The sequence below is a fragment of the Xiphophorus hellerii genome, chromosome 12 (genome assembly GCF_003331165.1).
Source record: "Xiphophorus hellerii strain 12219 chromosome 12, Xiphophorus_hellerii-4.1, whole genome shotgun sequence".
NCBI classification, from domain to species: Eukaryota; Metazoa; Chordata; class Actinopteri; order Cyprinodontiformes; family Poeciliidae; genus Xiphophorus; species Xiphophorus hellerii.
Window position 1 is genome coordinate 14,603,302 of NC_045683.1, and position 19,026 is coordinate 14,622,327.

At 38.1% G+C, this 19,026-nt stretch overlaps 2 protein-coding genes across 3 annotated transcripts; both read right to left on the minus strand.

Moving 5' to 3' along the window:
- Positions 1-1,217: 1,217 nt before the first annotated feature.
- Positions 1,218-10,455, minus strand: LOC116730327 (kinesin-like protein KIF27). The gene is given in 16 exon segments (XM_032579458.1): positions 1,218-2,430; positions 2,524-2,722; positions 3,442-3,669; positions 3,749-3,940; positions 4,031-4,201; positions 4,322-4,381; positions 4,819-5,006; positions 5,304-5,423; positions 5,562-5,680; positions 6,087-6,220; positions 6,222-6,308; positions 6,405-6,581; positions 6,705-6,848; positions 6,977-7,989; positions 8,826-9,020; positions 9,656-10,455. Coding segments are annotated over 16 exon segments (3,903 nt in total). The 5' UTR covers positions 9,957-10,455; the 3' UTR covers positions 1,218-1,855.
- Positions 10,456-10,572: 117 nt separating this feature from the next.
- qng1 (Q-nucleotide N-glycosylase 1) lies at positions 10,573-19,020 on the minus strand. 2 transcript variants are annotated; one of them, XM_032579457.1, is made up of 8 exons: positions 18,688-19,020; positions 18,327-18,378; positions 17,004-17,197; positions 16,068-16,215; positions 14,834-14,946; positions 12,760-12,903; positions 11,924-12,119; positions 10,573-11,151 (listed from the first exon to the last, which is right to left on the minus strand). In XM_032579457.1, the coding sequence occupies exons 3-8, from the start codon at positions 17,190-17,192 to the stop codon at positions 10,922-10,924; spliced, it is 1,020 nt and encodes a 339-aa protein (XP_032435348.1). In that variant the 5' UTR covers positions 17,193-17,197; positions 18,327-18,378; positions 18,688-19,020; the 3' UTR covers positions 10,573-10,921. The 2 variants fall into 2 exon arrangements, with proteins under 2 accessions (XP_032435348.1, XP_032435347.1); XM_032579456.1 differs by lacking the exon at positions 18,327-18,378.
- Between the last annotated feature and the right edge of the window lie 6 nt (positions 19,021-19,026).

Here is a 19,026-nt window from a genome sequence, read left to right on the forward strand (position 1 = left end):
AAGATTCGTCGTACCGCATGCAGTTTATGTTATTCCTGCCCGAAGATGTGGAAATTCTATCTTACAAAAACTCCCCGTCCAACTTGAAGAAACACATCGAGGTAACTTCTTATGAAATGGTTATAATCCTCCTGTTTCAGTAACTATAGCTTGGTCACTAGGCACTACTGTATTATGAAATCTTGACCATAAATGAACTTTGTTTGGCATTGTTTCAGTTCCACACGTGGTGTATTTAGCTTAGGCCTAATGTTGACTGTAGCAGGCTACCTAGACTCCTCTGTTCAAGGGGGGACAGAAGCCATAGCGATAGCAATTTAGACTAAATTTAACGAATATAGGAAAGGCATGCAAGTTCAAAACCAGGTTTACAGATGCCAATAAGCTGCATTTCCCTCCCAATTCTTTTTTTCTTTTGCATAATGACCAGTTGTGTGCACCACCTACTGACTGTAGCATTGACTGATCCACTGATTTGTGAAGTAGAGTAATCGTAACAGCTCTTTTTCTTCATGTTGGCCGCATTTTCTGTACTATTTATTTTTCTCATTTTCAGCACTGACCTTACTTGAAGGGAAAACTTAAGGCTTACAAAAACTTTGTATTTTCTGTCCTGGAGGGTATACTAAGAAGCTGGTTCAGTTGTAAAGCAGGTTAAGTTAACCTTGTGCTATAGGTAAAGCACCTAATTTTCTTAACTAAATGATGCCTGCAGGTATATCTATTAGCAGGTTTAATTTTGCCTGCACTTGGTTGGGTACATTATTTTAAGTGTATTTGACAAGTTTACCAAAATATAAAAAATGTCATTCAAACTGCATTTGCCTTGTTTTACTTTTTACTTGTACTTTTCATTACATTACTTGAGTACATCCATTTTTACAGCAATTTCCATACTTAAGTACAAAACGTTTCAGATACTTTAAGACTTTAACTCAAGTAACATTTCAGTCAGTGACTTGGACTTTTACCAAAGTCATATTTTGGAGAGGTACCTATACTTTTACTTGACTCTGAGATTTCAGTACTTTATACAACACTGCAGACAAGCATGCACACACATACACACACAGCTGTGGACAATTTAGAGACCTATTAGCCCGATGTTTTTGGACTATGGAATTAAGTCAGAATACCCAGAAAAAAACAATGCACGCATAGGGAGAATCTGCAAACTCCAAGTGGAAATACCCCATAAAAGACAAAACAGTCCATTGTGATTCTTACAGATTTTAATAAGTTAGTACAAAATAAAAGATCAACATAAATACATAAGTTTTCATTAGGAATGCATCAAAAGAAGAGCTAATTATATAGTGAAACGAAGGGAAAACATATAATGTGTGGTAACTATGAGACTTTTAACTGTATAAATACAAGGCAATAATATGAGAAGTATAATCTGAAAAGTGCTGAGCTTTGCCTCGTTAACCTAATTTAACACATTTACAAAAACGTGTTTCACATTTAGCATTTAAATCCAGCTTTGGACAAGAGCGTGTAATTATGTCTCCCAAATAACGCAAAGGAACAAATCCTCCTTCTAATATGTAGTGCTGTACAATATTTAATTATTTTCAATATTTGGAAATTTATTGTAACAAATAATATTTTAAAACAAAAACGTTCACTTTTATATGAAATCAACCCAAACACATTAAACAATTTTTTTTAGATAATACATTTTTATCATTTTTAATGTTTTATGATCTCACTTGAAAATTGTAAAATCTTACCAAAAAATGAACAACATATTTAGTGCATTTTTTTAAATCAGTCATCTACAAAATAGAACCTTTAATATTATCCACTCAAAATCTGCCACAAAAATTAGCAGACAGAAAATAAAGCAGAATCACGTGTTTCTGGGCACTTCTATAGAGTCCTCCATCATTGACTCAGAGCTTGAATTAACCACAGATTGGTGCCTCCTAGTGGCAGCACCAAGGAGCTGCAGGTCAGCTGCAGGAATCTCCCTCAGCTCCCTGCGACACAGTTTGACAGGTGTCATTTCTAAACTAACCTCAGGCTGACCTCTTGTATACCTTTCATGGGACAGTGTGAGTGCCTGACTGTGTTCAGAGAATTTTGTCTTCGGGAGTGCTTGGACGACAGAAAGTGATGGCTTGACTGGTTTAGATTCTATTTCCTCTGTATATATTTTTGTGTATGTGGTGGAAATGTGTGTCGTCTCTCCCTCCTCCTCACAGTGTGTTTTGGGTTCATTCACACTGAAAGGTAAGTGAGTGCCCTGCCTTTCTCTGCTCTCCTGTGTGTGTGAGGACTGATTGTCATTGTGGGGAGCATCACTTAGAAGTTCTTTGAGCTTCTTCTTCAGCTGCCGACTGGAGGTTTTGTAGAAAAACAACTCTTTCTCCAGATGCTGAACTCTGACTTGTATGGCTTGTTGTGTCTCTCTTGACATCCCCTCTAAATAACCAGAAACACATGAACGATACAGGAGGAAACATGAACGAAATAGTAAAATTCACAGAAAATATCACAAATACTCTGGATCCTCACCTTTAAGTTCCTGTAGTAGCAGCCGGACATTGTTTTGGTGATCTCTGTGTTGCAGGGTGAGCCTGCGGTCTGCGTCCAGAGCAAAACGCTGCATGGCTGCCTCCATCTCCCTAAGTGCTGCTTCCTGCTCGCCGGCATGAAGCTCCAGCTCTTCACACTGCATATGTAGACGACGCTCTGCCTCTCGAAGACAAACGACCTGGAGTTGTTGTTGACAACAGTGGTGGTTTAGTACAACAAAGCAAAGGACAGAATGAATTAATATAAATTTGAGGCATTAAAGAAACAACCCGTACAAACAGGCTGGGACAATAACAGCATGCTGTAAGGACAGTCCAGAAAAGTTAAAACATATCTTAAATCTAACCAGAATCAGAATTTTAGGCGTTAAAAAACTCAACACACAGTTAAGGAGTGGCTAAAAGGCTCTTGAAGACTCTAGCAGCAGTCTGCAACTTTTGATTCTCCCCGTGACTTTGAATTAGGCTTTTCATCACAATCCTATTTAAAATGCAGTAATCTCTGATTCTGGTGGCTCTTTTATTAAAAAATACTTTTTCTTTCCACTCAACTTTCCATTAATGTGAATGTATACAGTGCTCTGTGAACAGCCAGCTTCTTTAGGAATGACCTTTTGTGACATATTCTCCTTATGGATGCAGTGAGAGACTGGCTAAGTCAGCATATGGATTTTCATCTGCTATAAGCTATGATCTTCAAAATTAGCAGAAATAAACACAATTTCTGTTTTTACATTCATTACTGAATTACTAAAGTAAATTAATATGTATGATATTTTATTTTAGTGAGATGCAGGGTGTCAAACAGCCCTGTTGGGGGACATTTAGCCCAGTCTATGCCTTAAATATTTTACTTGTAAAGATAATTAAATATATGATGTCGATAATTTCCTCTTGCCTTGTTGAAATATTTGATCAACAGCTCTATGGCCTCAGGTAATGAGAGCTTCTTCAGCTTCCTGGTAATGTCACAGTGCTGAGCGGGTTCTGTGTCTTTGGACTCGAGCAGAGGTGAGTTTCCGACGAACAGGTGATTCTGCCGCTCCTGGATGGAGTTGTTTTTAAATTCAAGAGCTGCATCTAGAGCCTCAACAGCTTCCTCCAGCTGGAGGAGGGAATGCTCCTCCTGTACAACAGGCATAAATCAAACAAATGAAAAATAATGTAAGGAGCATAGAGAGAAATCAAAACATGAAATGTCTTACCTCCACAGAGAGCACTCTGTTGTCCCTCAGCTCGGCTTCCAGAGTGTCTCTTTTCATCTTCAGCATGTCTCTCTCTTTCTCCAGCTCCCTGACTGTAACCATTCTGGTCTTTCTCACGCTGCTCTGACTCTGAAGCTGCTCTTCCACAGACTCCAACTGAACAGACACTTGCAGCAAGTCCCGACTCAAAGCCTGGAAGTCAGAGAACACATTTAAAAGTGAAACAATTCCAGCTTTGAAAACTGACTTTACAAATGGATGGTGCTGGAAGCAGAGGCCGACCTGACTGGACTGCAGCATCTTGATCTGGAGTTTGTTTTTCTGTTGGACACAGGCCTCTCTGTGCTGCAGCACCTCCACTTTCCTCTTCAGTTCCTCCCCCAGCTTCTGAAGCTCTGCTCTCTTATGAATGGCCCTTTCCTCTTCTTCTTCAGGCCAACTACTGTCATGGAGCTATATTATGGAAATGCAAGGGCATAAGAAAGAAAGATGACAAAAGAAGATAAACTTCTGCTTTATCTTACAAGAAGATAATTGTGTCTAAGAACAAATAATGTCTGTTTAATACTTTACCATTCTCTTTGTTTCCATGGGAAAGTTTTCAGGAACAGATGAACTCTTTAAACTTTGTCCCTGAACACAAGAACACAAAATACTTCAATTAAGAAAAACGGTGATCATTACACCACGATGCAATGATGGCCTGCAAAAATTAAGTGGTTTTGTATTTTAAATTATGAGAAACTGAAATTCTTGGTTAATAAAACAAACTATAAAACTCTTACACACCTAATGAATAATTAGTTAAAAATACTGATAAAAAAAATTGAATAAAAGTTATTCTCATCAACTGAAAAAATACAGTGCCTTTTTATTTAATATTATTTGTCTGACCTAATTAATGTTCTGAAATGATCTTTGATTACCTTAAAAATCCACATTAACTTTATTTTTTAAGGAATTTTCCCCAATTAAAATGCTACATTTGGACAGGAATAGGTATATTTAAATGAAGTGAAGTTCTTTGCCATGTTCAGTCACTGTGTTTTGTTATTTCGACTTGTTCTGACCCTGTTTTGATGGGGTTTTCTGTTGTTGGTCTCGTCCAGCTCCCTGAGGCTGCTCTGTAGCTTGGCTCTCTCCAGCCTCATGCTCTGCAGGCTGTGGTAGACCTCGACTCGGATCTGCTGGCTCTGCATGGAGAGTCTCTCCAACACATTTCCCGTTTCACCTCTGTCTACTGCTTGGATTTTTCTTTCTGTTGGTAAGAAATAACTATCCTGATTTTCAGGTTTATTTATGTTATTAAAAAAAACATTAACTTATAAATCTAGTTAAACATGTCCAGTTTACATAATTTTCTTTAAAAACAATGTAACTGACATCGAGTTCCTCTTATTTACTTCCTGATAGTGTGTCTGAGTCAGCGTTAACCTTGAGGTACTAATCAAACCTTTGGAGACTTAATAAATCCCAGATGGGTTCAATTTCAAACCTATTAGAACCTTTTGTTCCATTTCTCTGCATACAGCATCATGAAACCATGTTAACTCACCAGTTTTGTCAAGTTCTTTGATAAGCTCCTCCTTTAAGCGCATGCTGACCCTCAGTTCATGGATTCTTCTTTCAACAGTGTTGGCTCGCCTTACCTTCTTCACAGGGTTTTCTTTTATGTCTGATAAATTGGAAAAGGAAACAACTTCTGGGTACAGTTTATGTCAATGGGATAGTTAAGCAGAGAAATCAGAACTGAGAGGATGGCATAAACTGTGCAAACTGAATGAATGTAAAATAATGAACATGTAAAGAGTACCTTTGACCAAATAAGACTCTGGTACTGCTGTTTTTCCATCATACATTTCCGGTCTAGTGCTTTTGGGTTTCAGTAGTAGTCTCTTTTCCCAGCTTGTCCAGGTTCGATTTAAAGGAAGCCTAAAATAACAAAATAATATTAATAGAAAATTCAGATTAATTTGATGCTTTTAGAGAAAACTGCAGACCAAATTGTCACGTAAAACATGTTGAAAGTAAAATTCAACACAAATTAAAGTGGCCAAAAATATTACTGTTGGAAAGTAGAGTTTTAATTGAGTGCACCAGAAAGTTATATGATCCACAATTTTGTTCATCCAACCAGGGACCCAGTGTGTCTGCAATGTTTACACACACTGATACTGCGATACTAATTCAATCAAACAATGATTCTCCCTTTTTTTACTTACTGGAAAAAAGGGTATTAATAACGCCCTCACTCCTAGGCATAGTACCTGTAACTATAATTATTTATTGATCTTTATATGGTAAACTGTATAAAAAGCTCTATAGGAAAGGCTCTCACCTAAATTCTTTCCTGCACGAAGATCTTTCCATTCCTGTGTCCTCCTCTTTTGTCTCCTCCTCATGATTATTTTGAATTCTTTCCTTGCTTTCAGCCTGTTGTGTAATGAATGGACAGTAGACTTCATCTTTTTCCTTCGATCTCAGCCAGAAGGAGATGACCACGCATCCTGAAAGCTTTCATCACCCTCTCCAGTGAATAGGTGGGTGGACTGGAGTGAATCTACAAACACATCAAATCAAACAAAATTATATATAGACATGGTACATGCAACAGATAAAACACACACCCATATCCATTTAGGATTAAATGTCATACCTTTCTGGATGGCCTGTGTAGCAAGCTGTGTGTGATTAGAGGGACACTCTGGGGTCTTGTGCATGAGTTCCCAGAAGGCCTTGCTTCTTCGGTTGCCCCTGGAGTCATCCCACGAACAGCCACGAGGCTGCTGCGAAGGCGATCAATCAGAATCTGCTGACTCACCAGTTGTTCAGTCTGAAAATTAATACAAAAATATGCATGTAGATGAAATTTTTTTATTGTCAAAAGGATCTTTGGACAAAAAAAATCCTTGACATACAAGAAGGCACTGTATTCAACTCTGTTCATTCTTCTCACCTGTATTCGAGAATGTTCCATCTGTTCCTCTGAAGCTAAAACTTGGTTTCTTTTCTCTTCAAGCAGTTTCTCAACTTCTCTTTGAATTCGTCTCAATTCTTCATCTTTTTGCTCCAGAAGTTGCTCTTTTTCTAGGAGGGCTTCCTATGGAAAGATACAAAAACTTTGCATTTATTACTTTAAGGAGTAGACTATTAATAAAATATTATCACATTTAAAATGCACATGCACACTTTAAATGTAACTAAACCAATTCCCTTTTTTCTTTTTACCTGACACTGGCGGAGTTCTTCTCTCAGGTTTAAAGCGGTTACATGGAGCTGGAGGTCTCCAGCCCCCTCTGAACAGTCTATACTACTTGAATGATGTGACTGGCTGACAGCTGCCAGTCTCTCCTGCCATTCTTGCAGTCTCTGCGTGAACATAACACTTGGAAATGCTTTGAACATATCTGCAAGCAAATATGCTGCTTCCTTTGCCAAGAACAGATACTGTGCAGCTGTGTCTTGGTTCAGCCTCTTATCCAGTGTGGACGCTGTAATCTGACTGGGCTGTTTGAAACCATCCCCATCTCCACCTCCACCCCTTGTTTTCTCCCTTTCCATCTCCTTCATGTCCTTCTCCTTCTCCTTCAGAAGCTCTCTCAGTGTCTGAACTTCATACTCCAGCTCCTCCAATCGAGTCTCTGCAGGTTGGCAGGCTTTAGGATCTGATTTAACATCTGTTAGAGAGAGCGCTGGTCCTGGACAGTTGCGGATGTGACGGGCCTTGGAGGCAAACTGAAGAACATTCAAAGTCTCCGCAATGAAGTGGTGGGACGGGCTCACACAGGCCACCATCACCGTGTGGGCGTTGCCTCCCAGTGAGTCCCGGAGGAGTCGAGTGATCTTGGCATCACGGTACGGTACATGCGGACTGCTGCAACCGTTGCCGCGACGACTTCGCCCACGGTCGGAGAGGGCGCGAATAACATTACCAAGGGCAAGCAGGCCAGTATTGATGAGTGCAGACTCTTTGAATTGAGCTCCAGTGTTTCCAGTTTTGCTTGCTCGTTCTGAGCCTGCCAGGTCCACCAGGCAGAATTTGGACGAGCGCACAGTCTTTAAGGATGGGTTCTTGTTGCTGTGAGAACGGATGTGGACCTGAAGAGTGAGGATCACATTAGAGCGACTGGAGTGCTCATTCATTCCCGTTGCACCAGTGTGACGCAGGGCGTTTCCCATCTCCACGGCACCGAGCAGCTCTTCAGCTGATGTGACAACCATCTCTCTGGCACCAATCACAACTGAAAACACAGTCAAAAAAAGAAAATAAGACGGTTTTAACTAATGAGACTAGCACAGACTGTGAACTGAAGGTGATAGAATAAGGGTAATACTGACAGGAAGAACTGTCTACCTTCTACAGCTAAAATAAAAACAAAGCACGCCCAGGCCTTAACCAGGCTGCAAAATTAGTTACATTTCATTATATGAAAATAAACAACCAATCAATCAATAAATCAATGTGTTTTGGAGGAAGGTGGGAAGGGAAACACGCTTAAACAAACACATGCAGTAAATGGCTAAACAGCAGAGCAATTTAAAAAATTTTATAAATGTAATTTCAAAACAATAACCAAAAAATTGAAAAGATGATGGCAAAACACCAAGTGTACCTCATGAGTTAATAGCTTGTAGACGCGCATTTAGAGCAACAAATGCACAGACTGTATAGGGTCCTCTGTGGGCGTATTTCATTGTCCAGCTTTATGACCAGGGTTAGGTAAACCTTTAGCAGATGACAGATTACCTTTAACATTCAGCAAATGATGCCTGTGAAATCTGGGATATGGACTTTGTGGAATTCCCTTGGGTTTTTGGCTCTTTCCTCACTGATATTCTGTTAACAAACACTCGTTTTTTTCAAACCAACCAGCTGCCAAAATTTCTGTTTTTAAAATCACAGTATGTAAATCTTTTGTGTGTTTTTGTTTACTGGCTGTTGAATTTAATCAATTTTACAACCAGGTAAAAGTCGGATGAATTCATGTCAATGCACACAAAATCGTTGAACCAAACGAGTCTGTCATCTTTCCATGAATGCATTCATTTTTTTGCCATATTTAAAATAATTTTTTACCTGTGTTCCCCTTTTCATCATCTCTGATGACAAGTTCTTTATGATTGGTGTTCATGTCCAACAGGTCCCGTAGTTCTTCTCTGTACAGCTCCATGTATGAAACCCGCACCGTTGCCTCAATGTTATCATCGTTCTTCCGCTTTGCCAGCAACAAAAACACATCCTGAGCTACACAGTCAATAATTCCTCCTTCATCTGCAAGAAGGTTTCAAAATATAGACAAAGATTTAATTAGAATATTTTGTCTGAAAGAATCAAAAATATGACAGTTTTTGGTTTTATTTATTTTTTGCTGAAGTGTTAATCATAAAAAGACATACAGGCTATATCCTATTTATTAAAAAATAATCATAAAGTAAATTTTATTTCAGTCAAAATTTTCTTTTTTCATTCCACACTGGGATATATCTCAAGTTTTTACTCATACCTGATACTCTTAAGCTTGATAATGGCTTAGAGCTAATAAAAACCTAGGTTTGAGTTTCTCTATGCTCCTTTTAGAGAAGTTATTGTTTCAACGCTGTGTTGCATGGAAGGAGTCAGGAGTCTTTTTTTTTGTGGCTTACCCGCCTAGTGAGAGGTATTAGTGACTATTTGCTGGACATCTGTCAAGTATGCAGTCTCCTCCATGATTACTGTATCAAATTTCTGTATCAGATATCTTATTTAATAGTGTATTTGAGAAAGTATTTGTTGTGTTTTCATTAGCTGTAAGCCATTATCATTCAAATAAACAGCGAATAAATAATACATACAAAAGCACTATGTGTAATACATTTATATTACGTTTTTCTTTCAATTGAAATAAATAAACTTTTTTAATAACTTGCCTTTGCTCCCCCCGCCCAGTGTGTACGTCTTGCCAGACCCAGTCTGTCCGTAACAAAACACGGTAGCGTTGTATCCGTCCAGCAGAGACTCCACCAGGGGCTGGACGCAAGACTCGTACACTTCATCCTGGCTGGCTGTCGGTCCGAACGCGTAGTCGAAAGAGAAAAGGCGGTCCGAGCCGAGACTCACCTGCCCGGAGCCCGAGGGGACCACCCGGACGCACACTTGGTGCTGATGGAGGAGCTCTTTGCGGAGCAGGGGACGGATACGGACCGCCACCCGGACACAGACCTCACTCATGAGGCCGTAATAGACCAATGAACTTACACAGGGTTTAACTTTTTTTTTTGCTCACATCTAACCTCTGAGATGCTTCAAAACTCTGGTTTCGAAATAGTTAATTGCTAATTCACTGTTACTCGAAGAAAAACAAATTTTTACATAGCCCGTGTTTTAACTCTCGTGGTCGTTTTCTCTGTAGTTTCTGGTAACTTCATCTCTTAAGGTTTGTTGTCGATTTGGGTTGCCCGGGCGACCGACGCCACTGTGACGCAGCAGCCAAAAACCGGAAGAGGCGTTCAAAGATGGTACTGGACAGCTGCCGCGAGGGCAACGGCGCCATCTACTGAATATTTAAAGTACTGAATTTATTAATTTCATAAAACTAGCCTAAATAAATAAGTAATAAATAAATCTTTTGGAATTCTCAAAAAAAGATTGTGGTAGAAGAGCCAGTAGTGCTTTGGCTGATGACTTCAGGTTTCAACAAAGGACACATGAGATACAGGTCAGAGTGTGCCTTGAAGGTCATAGATAAATTCTTAAAATCGGTTGAAAAACTAATTGGTAGAAAACAGAAGTAATGTAATTTCTTTTTCTGGATTTAGTGGAAAAAAAATCACTGTACACATACACGCAGCTTTGGACAGTTTAACATGAAGCACAGTCACATGATTTTGAACGGTAGCAAAAAAGGACTAGACAAAAAACAAAAAAACATAATTTTTTGCCATCTGGATGTTAAAGGTCACAAATTCAACTCCATACTAACTAGACATTACAAAACATGCATGATGTAATAGCATAATGTAATCACTTGCTTAGCTAAAACAGGATGGTTAATACAACAGATTTGTTGTGCAAGCATTGCCATTAACTGCACACTGACAACTGTTTCATAGAATTACTACCCTGTTTGGTTTCTTCGCAAGGAAAGCCATCAGTAAGCAGGAAACATTCTGTATGTTCAGCTTGCAGTCTGTTTGTCAGTAGTAAATACAGCGTGTATGGTGAATGGGAATGTGGGCCATCTCTTTGTGGTGCTGCTTAGCGAAGGGCCAAAGGTAGAAGTCAATGGTAGCAGAATTGATGTTACAGACGTTTCCGTCCGTCTCCTGTACCATCTTATGCAGTCTTTCCTTGATCAGCTCCACGGACCAAATGGAACATCCTCGGATCTCGACTTCTCTTCGATCCCCTGAAGGCAGCAGCTCACCTGAGACAGATCACACCCGCTGATTTTTAGATTGGCTTACATTGGCTTTAAAAAGCATTCTTACCTTTGAACTTTTTCAAACTGTTACATCATAACTATAAAACTGAAATTATTTTATTAAAATTTAATAAAACAAATCAACACAATGTCGTGCATAGACACGAACTGAAAGTACAATGATGTATTTATAAGGGCTCTTTTACAAATACAAATCTGAAAAGTGTGATGTGTGTGTGGGGCAGCAAAGTAACGGTAAATCTGGAGGAGCTGCAGTTATTCACAGCTCAGGTGGGATAATCTGTGGACAGGAGAACTACTAGTTGCACCCTCCTCAAACCTAGCCATTGTGGAAACGTAAGAAAACATTTGTCAAGAGAAAGCTATGCAAACACATGGAAGAAGGTGCTCTGGTCAAATGAGACTTAAAAGTAACTTTCTAGCCTGCATGGAAAACATTTAGTACAGCAGAAAATTAAAGCTAACACCTCTTTTCTTCAGTAGTCCAGTACCGGAAATAAACAAAATCAAGTTATTTTTCAGAGATGCTATTAAAGTAACCCGAGTGAACTTAGGATATTTTTAAAGAAAATTGAGAAAATCCTTCAAGAATCTTTTGAAAACCATATTCAACTTTGTGCTGGCTAGTCAGAAAAATCTTAAAACTCATTGTCTTAAAAATGATAGAATGTAGAAAAGTGAAAATAGTATGAATTCTTTTTCAAGGCTCCATATATTTACAAAGACCAAGGAAAACACATGCTCGGTCCCTCACCGTTCTTTAGTGCCTCCATCAGTGCATCAGAGTATTGCAACACTCCTAAATAGACAAGCGCCTGAGGAACCCTGTAGTCTGCAAACATGGTGAGACAGTCCATGTTGATGATGTACCCTTCTCCTCTGGTCTCCATCACTGCCCAGAAATCTGCCACCAGGATCTGGGCTCGCTTGTTGAAAGAGATTTTTTTGCCCTTAAACAGCAGATTAACACAAAAGCAGATTCATTATCAATGAGTTTCCGACTATCGGCTTCAGACTATTCATTTTTTGGTAAATTATTGGTTTTTAAATAGCGTTTAATTTTGCTTCATTTTTTGTAATGTTTTAAAGTTACCAAATAAAGCAAATGTGCTAAAAAAAAAACTTGTTGCAATTTTTTTGCACTTATTGTAATCCCTTTTGCCACTTTTGGTCAGATGATTACACAGCTGTGATGCTGGTTTTGTCCAGTAGGGGGAACTCTCATGCTAAAATTTATTCAAAGTCCTCCAAAAGAGGATACTCAAGGTGTTTCAAGTGACAATTTACTTAATTAATGAAGTTTAATTAAGTAATTAATCACTTAGTGTTGACATGGAGTATAGTAATGTACATCACATATTGAGAATGCCGTAATTTTCAGACTAAATTTACTATAAATTTGCACACTGGGATGAACTCCATAATTAAAAATTTAAAAAGTTCAGTATTCAAAGGAAAGCCGCTAACCCTCAAGATGCCATGACTAAAGCAAGACCTGTAGAGATGCTTTAGTAACAGTTGATACTTATAAAATATCTTTGCAGTCTTTCCATGCGTTCAGACATTACTCTATTCATTTGGCCCTCTGACCTCATATGTAGCTTCATCCCTGTAAGACGGGATTTTCTCCACGATCAGCTCCACCATCTTCTGAGCATCGTTTCCTGCTTGGCTGATAAAACTACGGAAACTTCCTCCGTGCTCCAGCAGCACGCGCCCACCCTCAGTCAGGACCTTGGAAGGAAGATTCGAATTCAACACCCATGATGAGAAGGAGATGAACTGCACATTTTCATCTTCTCTTTATAAAGTAAGTAACGTGCATGTAATAAAAGAAGCTTGATAAATAATGATGATGAAAAATATTTTCAAGTGAATAATATTTTCCAGTATGAAATTTGTTTTTAAAGACATTCGTTTTATGTTTTTAAATTGAAACAAGATAGAAGTGGTCGATGTTGGTGCAGAGCCTTTCATAAACAAGTTGATAATCAGTAATAAAGTAAAGAACCTCTGAGTTATGTTTGACCACGACATGTCATTTAAATCCCATATTAAGGGTCCAGGACTTAGAAATATCCTGTCAGAATGGTGCTGAGAAACTAGTTGATCTTTACGTTACTTAAAGTCTGAACTATTAAAACTCTTTACAGGAAGTCCAAAATATTTAGTTAACCCTCCTGTTATGTTCGTTTCTAGGGTACAGCAAAAATGTTCGTGGGTCAATTTGACCCAGGGAGTGTTTAATCATGCAATAGTGTCAGAAACCAAAAAATTCCTCCAAAACATTTTTGTATCTGATTAACTCCAATACTAACCATTTCAATCAATATTTGTGCAATGATGTTTTATTATTTCTCAGAAATTAAGGATCAATGACGACAACCTGCTCATTTACTCATTTGGACATAAAAAATGAAATTTAGATTTTTAATGTCCACTGAAAAAAACCTAGACACAAAAAAACAATAATTTCCTTGAAGTTGACCTTTGGTAAATTATTTTATATTATACTTTTTTTTTTTTACCAAAGGGTGATCTTTATAATTGAACTTGAGACACACATACTGTTCTGGGTCAAATTGACCCGCTGATTAAAATCAAGATAAATGAGTCATGCAGAGAGTATTTATGTTTTCATCCACTTCTGCTGAGTGTCACTCAGAGTGGGTGGAGTTTGTCCACAGGAACAGGAAAGATTCCCGTCAAAGGTTGTGTGAACACCTGCTTTCTCGCAGTTTCCTAGTGAAGTAAAGAGAATAGTGAGAAAGTGGGCTTGTGTGTGTGTGGTTGCGTGTGTGTGGGTGTGTGAGTGTGTGTGGTGAAATATGGTTCATAACTGCAAGGAAACATATAGAATTGGACATTTTAAAATCTTTTTTTGCACTTTAACCTGACTGCCGGGTCAAATTGACCCGAACAGTATCGATGTAAAAAGTAGACCTAAGGTTTGGTACAAATGTGTAACATGAATACATTTTCAACTTATGTCTAGAGTGCACCTATTAAGACAAATAGAAAACGTTTCATGCAAAAAAAAATGCTTCTATTTTTTTTTTTTAATTTGTAAATTTTAAAACGGGTCAATTTGACCCGGAACATAACAGGAGGGTTAAAGGCCTTCAGCTGGTCCAAACCTTGCAGCAAGAGTTCTGATGAAAATTTTAAAAATAATATTTTTCTTCTATTAAGCTTAACTTCATTGGCTCCCTGTTAAATCTAGAATGAAATTTAAGATTCTCCTACTCACATATAAAGCCAATAAGAATCAAGCTCCATCATACACCAGAGATCTGATTCTTCCATATGTTCCTAGCAGAGCCTTTCACTCTCTTTACTGCTGTTTCTAGGATTTCTAAAAGAACATTGGGAGGCAGATCCTTTACTTATCAGGCTCCTCTCCTGTGGAACCAGCTCCCAGTTTTAGTCTGTGAGGCAGACACCCTGTCTACTTTTAAGACTAAGCTTAAAACATTCCTCATTGATAAAGCTTATAGTTATTCTCACTTTGATTATCCTGAGCTATCTCTGTACTTAGGTTGCTATTTGCTTATGCTGCTGGAGGACAAAATGGGCACTTTTTTTTGCTCTGCTACACAAGTATATACAATGAGCATCCATTTTATATAAAATGAACTGGAAATGTGGAGGATAAAAGTAGAACCTGGTGGCGTTCCTGAAGCATCGGCATGGCTGTCTCATTGTCTGATCGGAGAACTTTTCCCAACTCCTCCACACTCATCTGGGAAAAGTACTTGGGATCAGTGATGGGTACACCTAGGAGAACAGAGTGGAATTATTATTATTATTAATTCTGGTTTTTAATGTGCAGTACAGAAAAGAATAAACTAAAATGATTTGTTCTGATCTCATATTTTCAGAAGCAAACTCTGGCCAAGACTACCTGTGCTTCTCTGAGAGCAGCTGTTACACATATAAAGGGCACAGCGACAACACATTGAGAGCGGTATTCCACACGAGACATAACTGATTCATATCCGGAGCCGTTCTTGCTAATTATAAATGATGATCAGGCTCATGCAGAGCCACCAGCAATTTCCTCGAACTCCGAACTCACAAAGGGCACACAGACAAAAAGTGACAATAATAAAACCACAATTTTCTCCTTGTCTCTTGAGAATAAGGAACCAAAAAAGAAACACATAATGGAAAAGGCCACATTGTCATGTATTATGACACAGTTACAGCATTTTCTGTCAGTGGCTCACTGTTTAGACATTTTCAATCACACGTTTGGTGGGTCTGGGTCCCTGACAGTGGTAGGGCAGATTTACTCTTCATCAGTGGGATATTAGAGCTAATATATAATAAATGTATTAAACTACATGACAACAGATAGCATGTGATTTCAGGCCTTCACATCTATAAAGATGACAGGTGGAGAAATACAAATTAAAAGACAAATTCATAGAAGTAGCTCAAGCAATTTTTGTAATTGTGATTTATCAAACAAATAGTGAATAAAGACTTTAATCTCAAATGTATTAGCTGGTGCTTGCTTACTATGTGTGCATGTTTTAATGCAGTTGTGTCTCTGTTTATGTATACATGTTGTGCTTTTCTGTCCATATTTCTGTATCGATGTTTGCATAATGGGAAGAGCTAGAGTTTGCCAGAAGTTAAACTCTGAAGGTGGTTGCAAATGAAGGGAGAAAAATTCCAACCAAACCTCCCAAAGCTTGCAAAAGCAGAGATTAAAAAAAAAATCAGCAGTGTGGGGCAGACAGAGATCTGACAAAAAAAATCCCCATTAATTATCCTCATCCTGCATTCATGCACAACTCTCTGTCAGCATAGAAAGGAAGAAGCTCTCTTTCTTCCTGATCAAAACCGTAAATACTGAAAGTATAGTGCATGATGTATTCAAGTGGTCTCACCTTCCTCCATGGCTCTGGTGATGGCAGCACACAGAGTCATGTAGCCTGTGTAAGTGGTGCCTTTATAGGTCACCTTACACTGCTGAGCTTCGTTGTCAGGCCAAAAGGAGAAGTTCATGGTATTCACCACAAACACCCAGTTTGACGCCTGCAGGGTTTATAAAACACCATAAGCAAAAACACAACATAAACCTTTCAATAAGTAATCAGTTTTTGTGCTGTCTGTAAGGTTGTTTACAAAGTTCTACATGAAAGACATTGAAAAAGTTAAAAAAAAAAACTGCTTAGTTTTAAGCAACGCTAAGGAATTTAGTAAAAACACTTCATAATTTTCCCAGATTTTAAATGTGTTATTTGTTGCATTAAATGAAACAAACAAAAGTCTAAATCTAATAATGTTTATTGTTAACCAATATTCTAAGTGATAATGGCGTTTCATGATAAATTATTTCAAGAGAACCCAAATTATTGGAGTCAAGTGTCTTTCTTACAAGTGTCTAAAAGTTACACTTTATCAATAGTAACTGGAAATAAGCAATAATCTATCTTGATGAACCAAATAATCATATACTTAACATTTTTATTTTGATACCATTTTCTTCTTATAACTCAAATGAAAAAAATATCTTATTTTATGAATAAGAGTCCAACTTAAATCTCATAGAACAAATGTAGCATCTTCTTCAAAAAAGTAACTTGTGTTGTTTGAACATTTCGATATTTTTTTTTATTTTCGAGCTCTAAACCTTCAACTGCAGTTATTTGCGTAATCATATTTTTTTCATTCAACATTTAACCCGTATCAGCTTTCTCCAAAATCAAAAAATGTATTAGCTCTTTTATTGCCTTCCTTTAAACCCAACTGTCCAACCAAGTGATTTGTTGCTTTTGCACTGGGGTAAAAATAATTCAGCCCTGCGGTGCTGAGAAACTCCCCTGATCAGAGGTGGATGCTGGAGCCAGGGGATTGGCCACCTTCCAGCCACTGGCAGTCAGGGCGTCACTGCGTCTGAGATTGTAGAGCATCTCTGCTACCTTCTGGACTCCCGTGTCCCTGATTAACACGTCTCGGCTTCGCTCGGCCACAAACTGCCCAGACTCTCTGGGAAGGAGAGGCTTCTCCATAATAACTGGTGCAGAAATAAAACAGAAAAAACCACATCTGATATTCAATGAAAGGCTTTGAATTCTCAACAGCTAAATTTAAAGATGATAAAGTACATATATTATGCTTTTTAAAGGTTTGGAATTGTTGGCCATATATGGCTGACTTTAGGTGCAGCTTCAATTATCACGTGATTTGAGAAGAATTTAATTCCCAGCATACAAGCCCTTTTCATACCAAAACATTCAATAACCTTTTAAACAAGTGCCACTTGAAAGCAATTTTAATAAATAAATGTAAACAAAGATAAGTTGATCATATTATATACTGTATATTATTAGCCAGGGGTATCAGGCGTAGGTATCGGGATTTTTCCAGATATAAATCTTTTTGTATTTTCTTATTTTAAAGTATTGGTCACTGGGCTATTTTAAATCATGTTATATCTATATTTATTGTGTGTCGATGTAAAGTTCCCTGTGTGGCAGGAATGCTGAGTCACTCGACCAAATCTACCTAATGGAATAAATAAAGGTGACTGATTATGATTAGTTAGTCTCTCATGTGCCCTCAGCCCTCCAGAGGCATCGCATTGCACATCTTGAGATGGTTTCTGTTGACCTTTCTTCTTGGTGAAGTAGCTCAAGTTAAGTTAAACTAAATAGATAATGTCTGAACAGAAATTTCCAAGTCTCGTCAAGGGATTGAACCACCTGAGGGTGAGCATCAGCAAGGCCATAGGGATAGTGATAGACTTCAGGAGAAGGAATATGCCTTAATTGCCACCTACAGCAAGTTTACAAAGATTTCCTTATTGATATTGGAGATCTATCAGTCAGCTGCTTCCAGCATTACATTTTTCATAGCAGCAGCAGAGTCAGAGGCACTGAAGAAGCTGTCATCCATCATGGACAACCTGGACTGGACATCCACTGCACACTGGACAGACTGCTACAACTCTGTTATTTGACAGATACAGGAAATCTTTCCTGCCATATGCCATCACCCTGTAGAATAATTATCGGTGTCCTGCTCATCATCATTGCTGCATTTGCACAATGGTGCTCATTTTTATATATTTATATACACAAAGTATATATCTATATACTTTAAGGTTTTAAAACTAAGTTACACACGAGGTAGATTTTATTTACCAGTTTGTGTTCTTTCGAAGACAGACGGCTGTACTGGTTTTTATTCCAAGTCCTGTAAATTAAAGAGGCTAATTGTCACTTATTGTGCCACACTTTTAAATGTTTTATTTTATCATGAGAATGAAACAAATTGTTTAAAAGATTGATATGAGTACTTTTGCAACAATCATTTTTCAATTTGGTTAGTAATTGTAATTAATTAAATTTTTTGTATGAAGAGACATAAGCATGCGATAAACACCTGGAAGGGCAAAGTACATCAACAGATCGAGCATTCATGTCAGCTTTGACTTTTGCTGCGGTATGATCTATCCGTAGCATTTCAAACTATAAACACAAATTATTTTCTTTCCAAACTTACTGTTCAACTGTAGCTTGTTTATATGCAAAGTACAGCTGCGTGGCTCCTGCAAGGATGAAAAAACCGTATGAACTTCTTTGTACTACCGGGTTTTCAGCTGCTGACCAATCACTCTTTAAGATTCACAACGGTCTACCAATCAGAACGGTAAGGCGGGAAATCTTATGAGCATGCGCAGAAGCAGTCTGCCGCCATCGCCGAGATGTCTGCTTTTCTGCTAGTATATCCTCAAAAGGCCTTTCACAACTAAACAAAGGGAGCTACATAGAACTAAAAAGAAAATTTTTTTTTTTGAAGTTCTTGTGTTTTTTTTTCTTCTGAAAGGACTGGCTCGTTTAA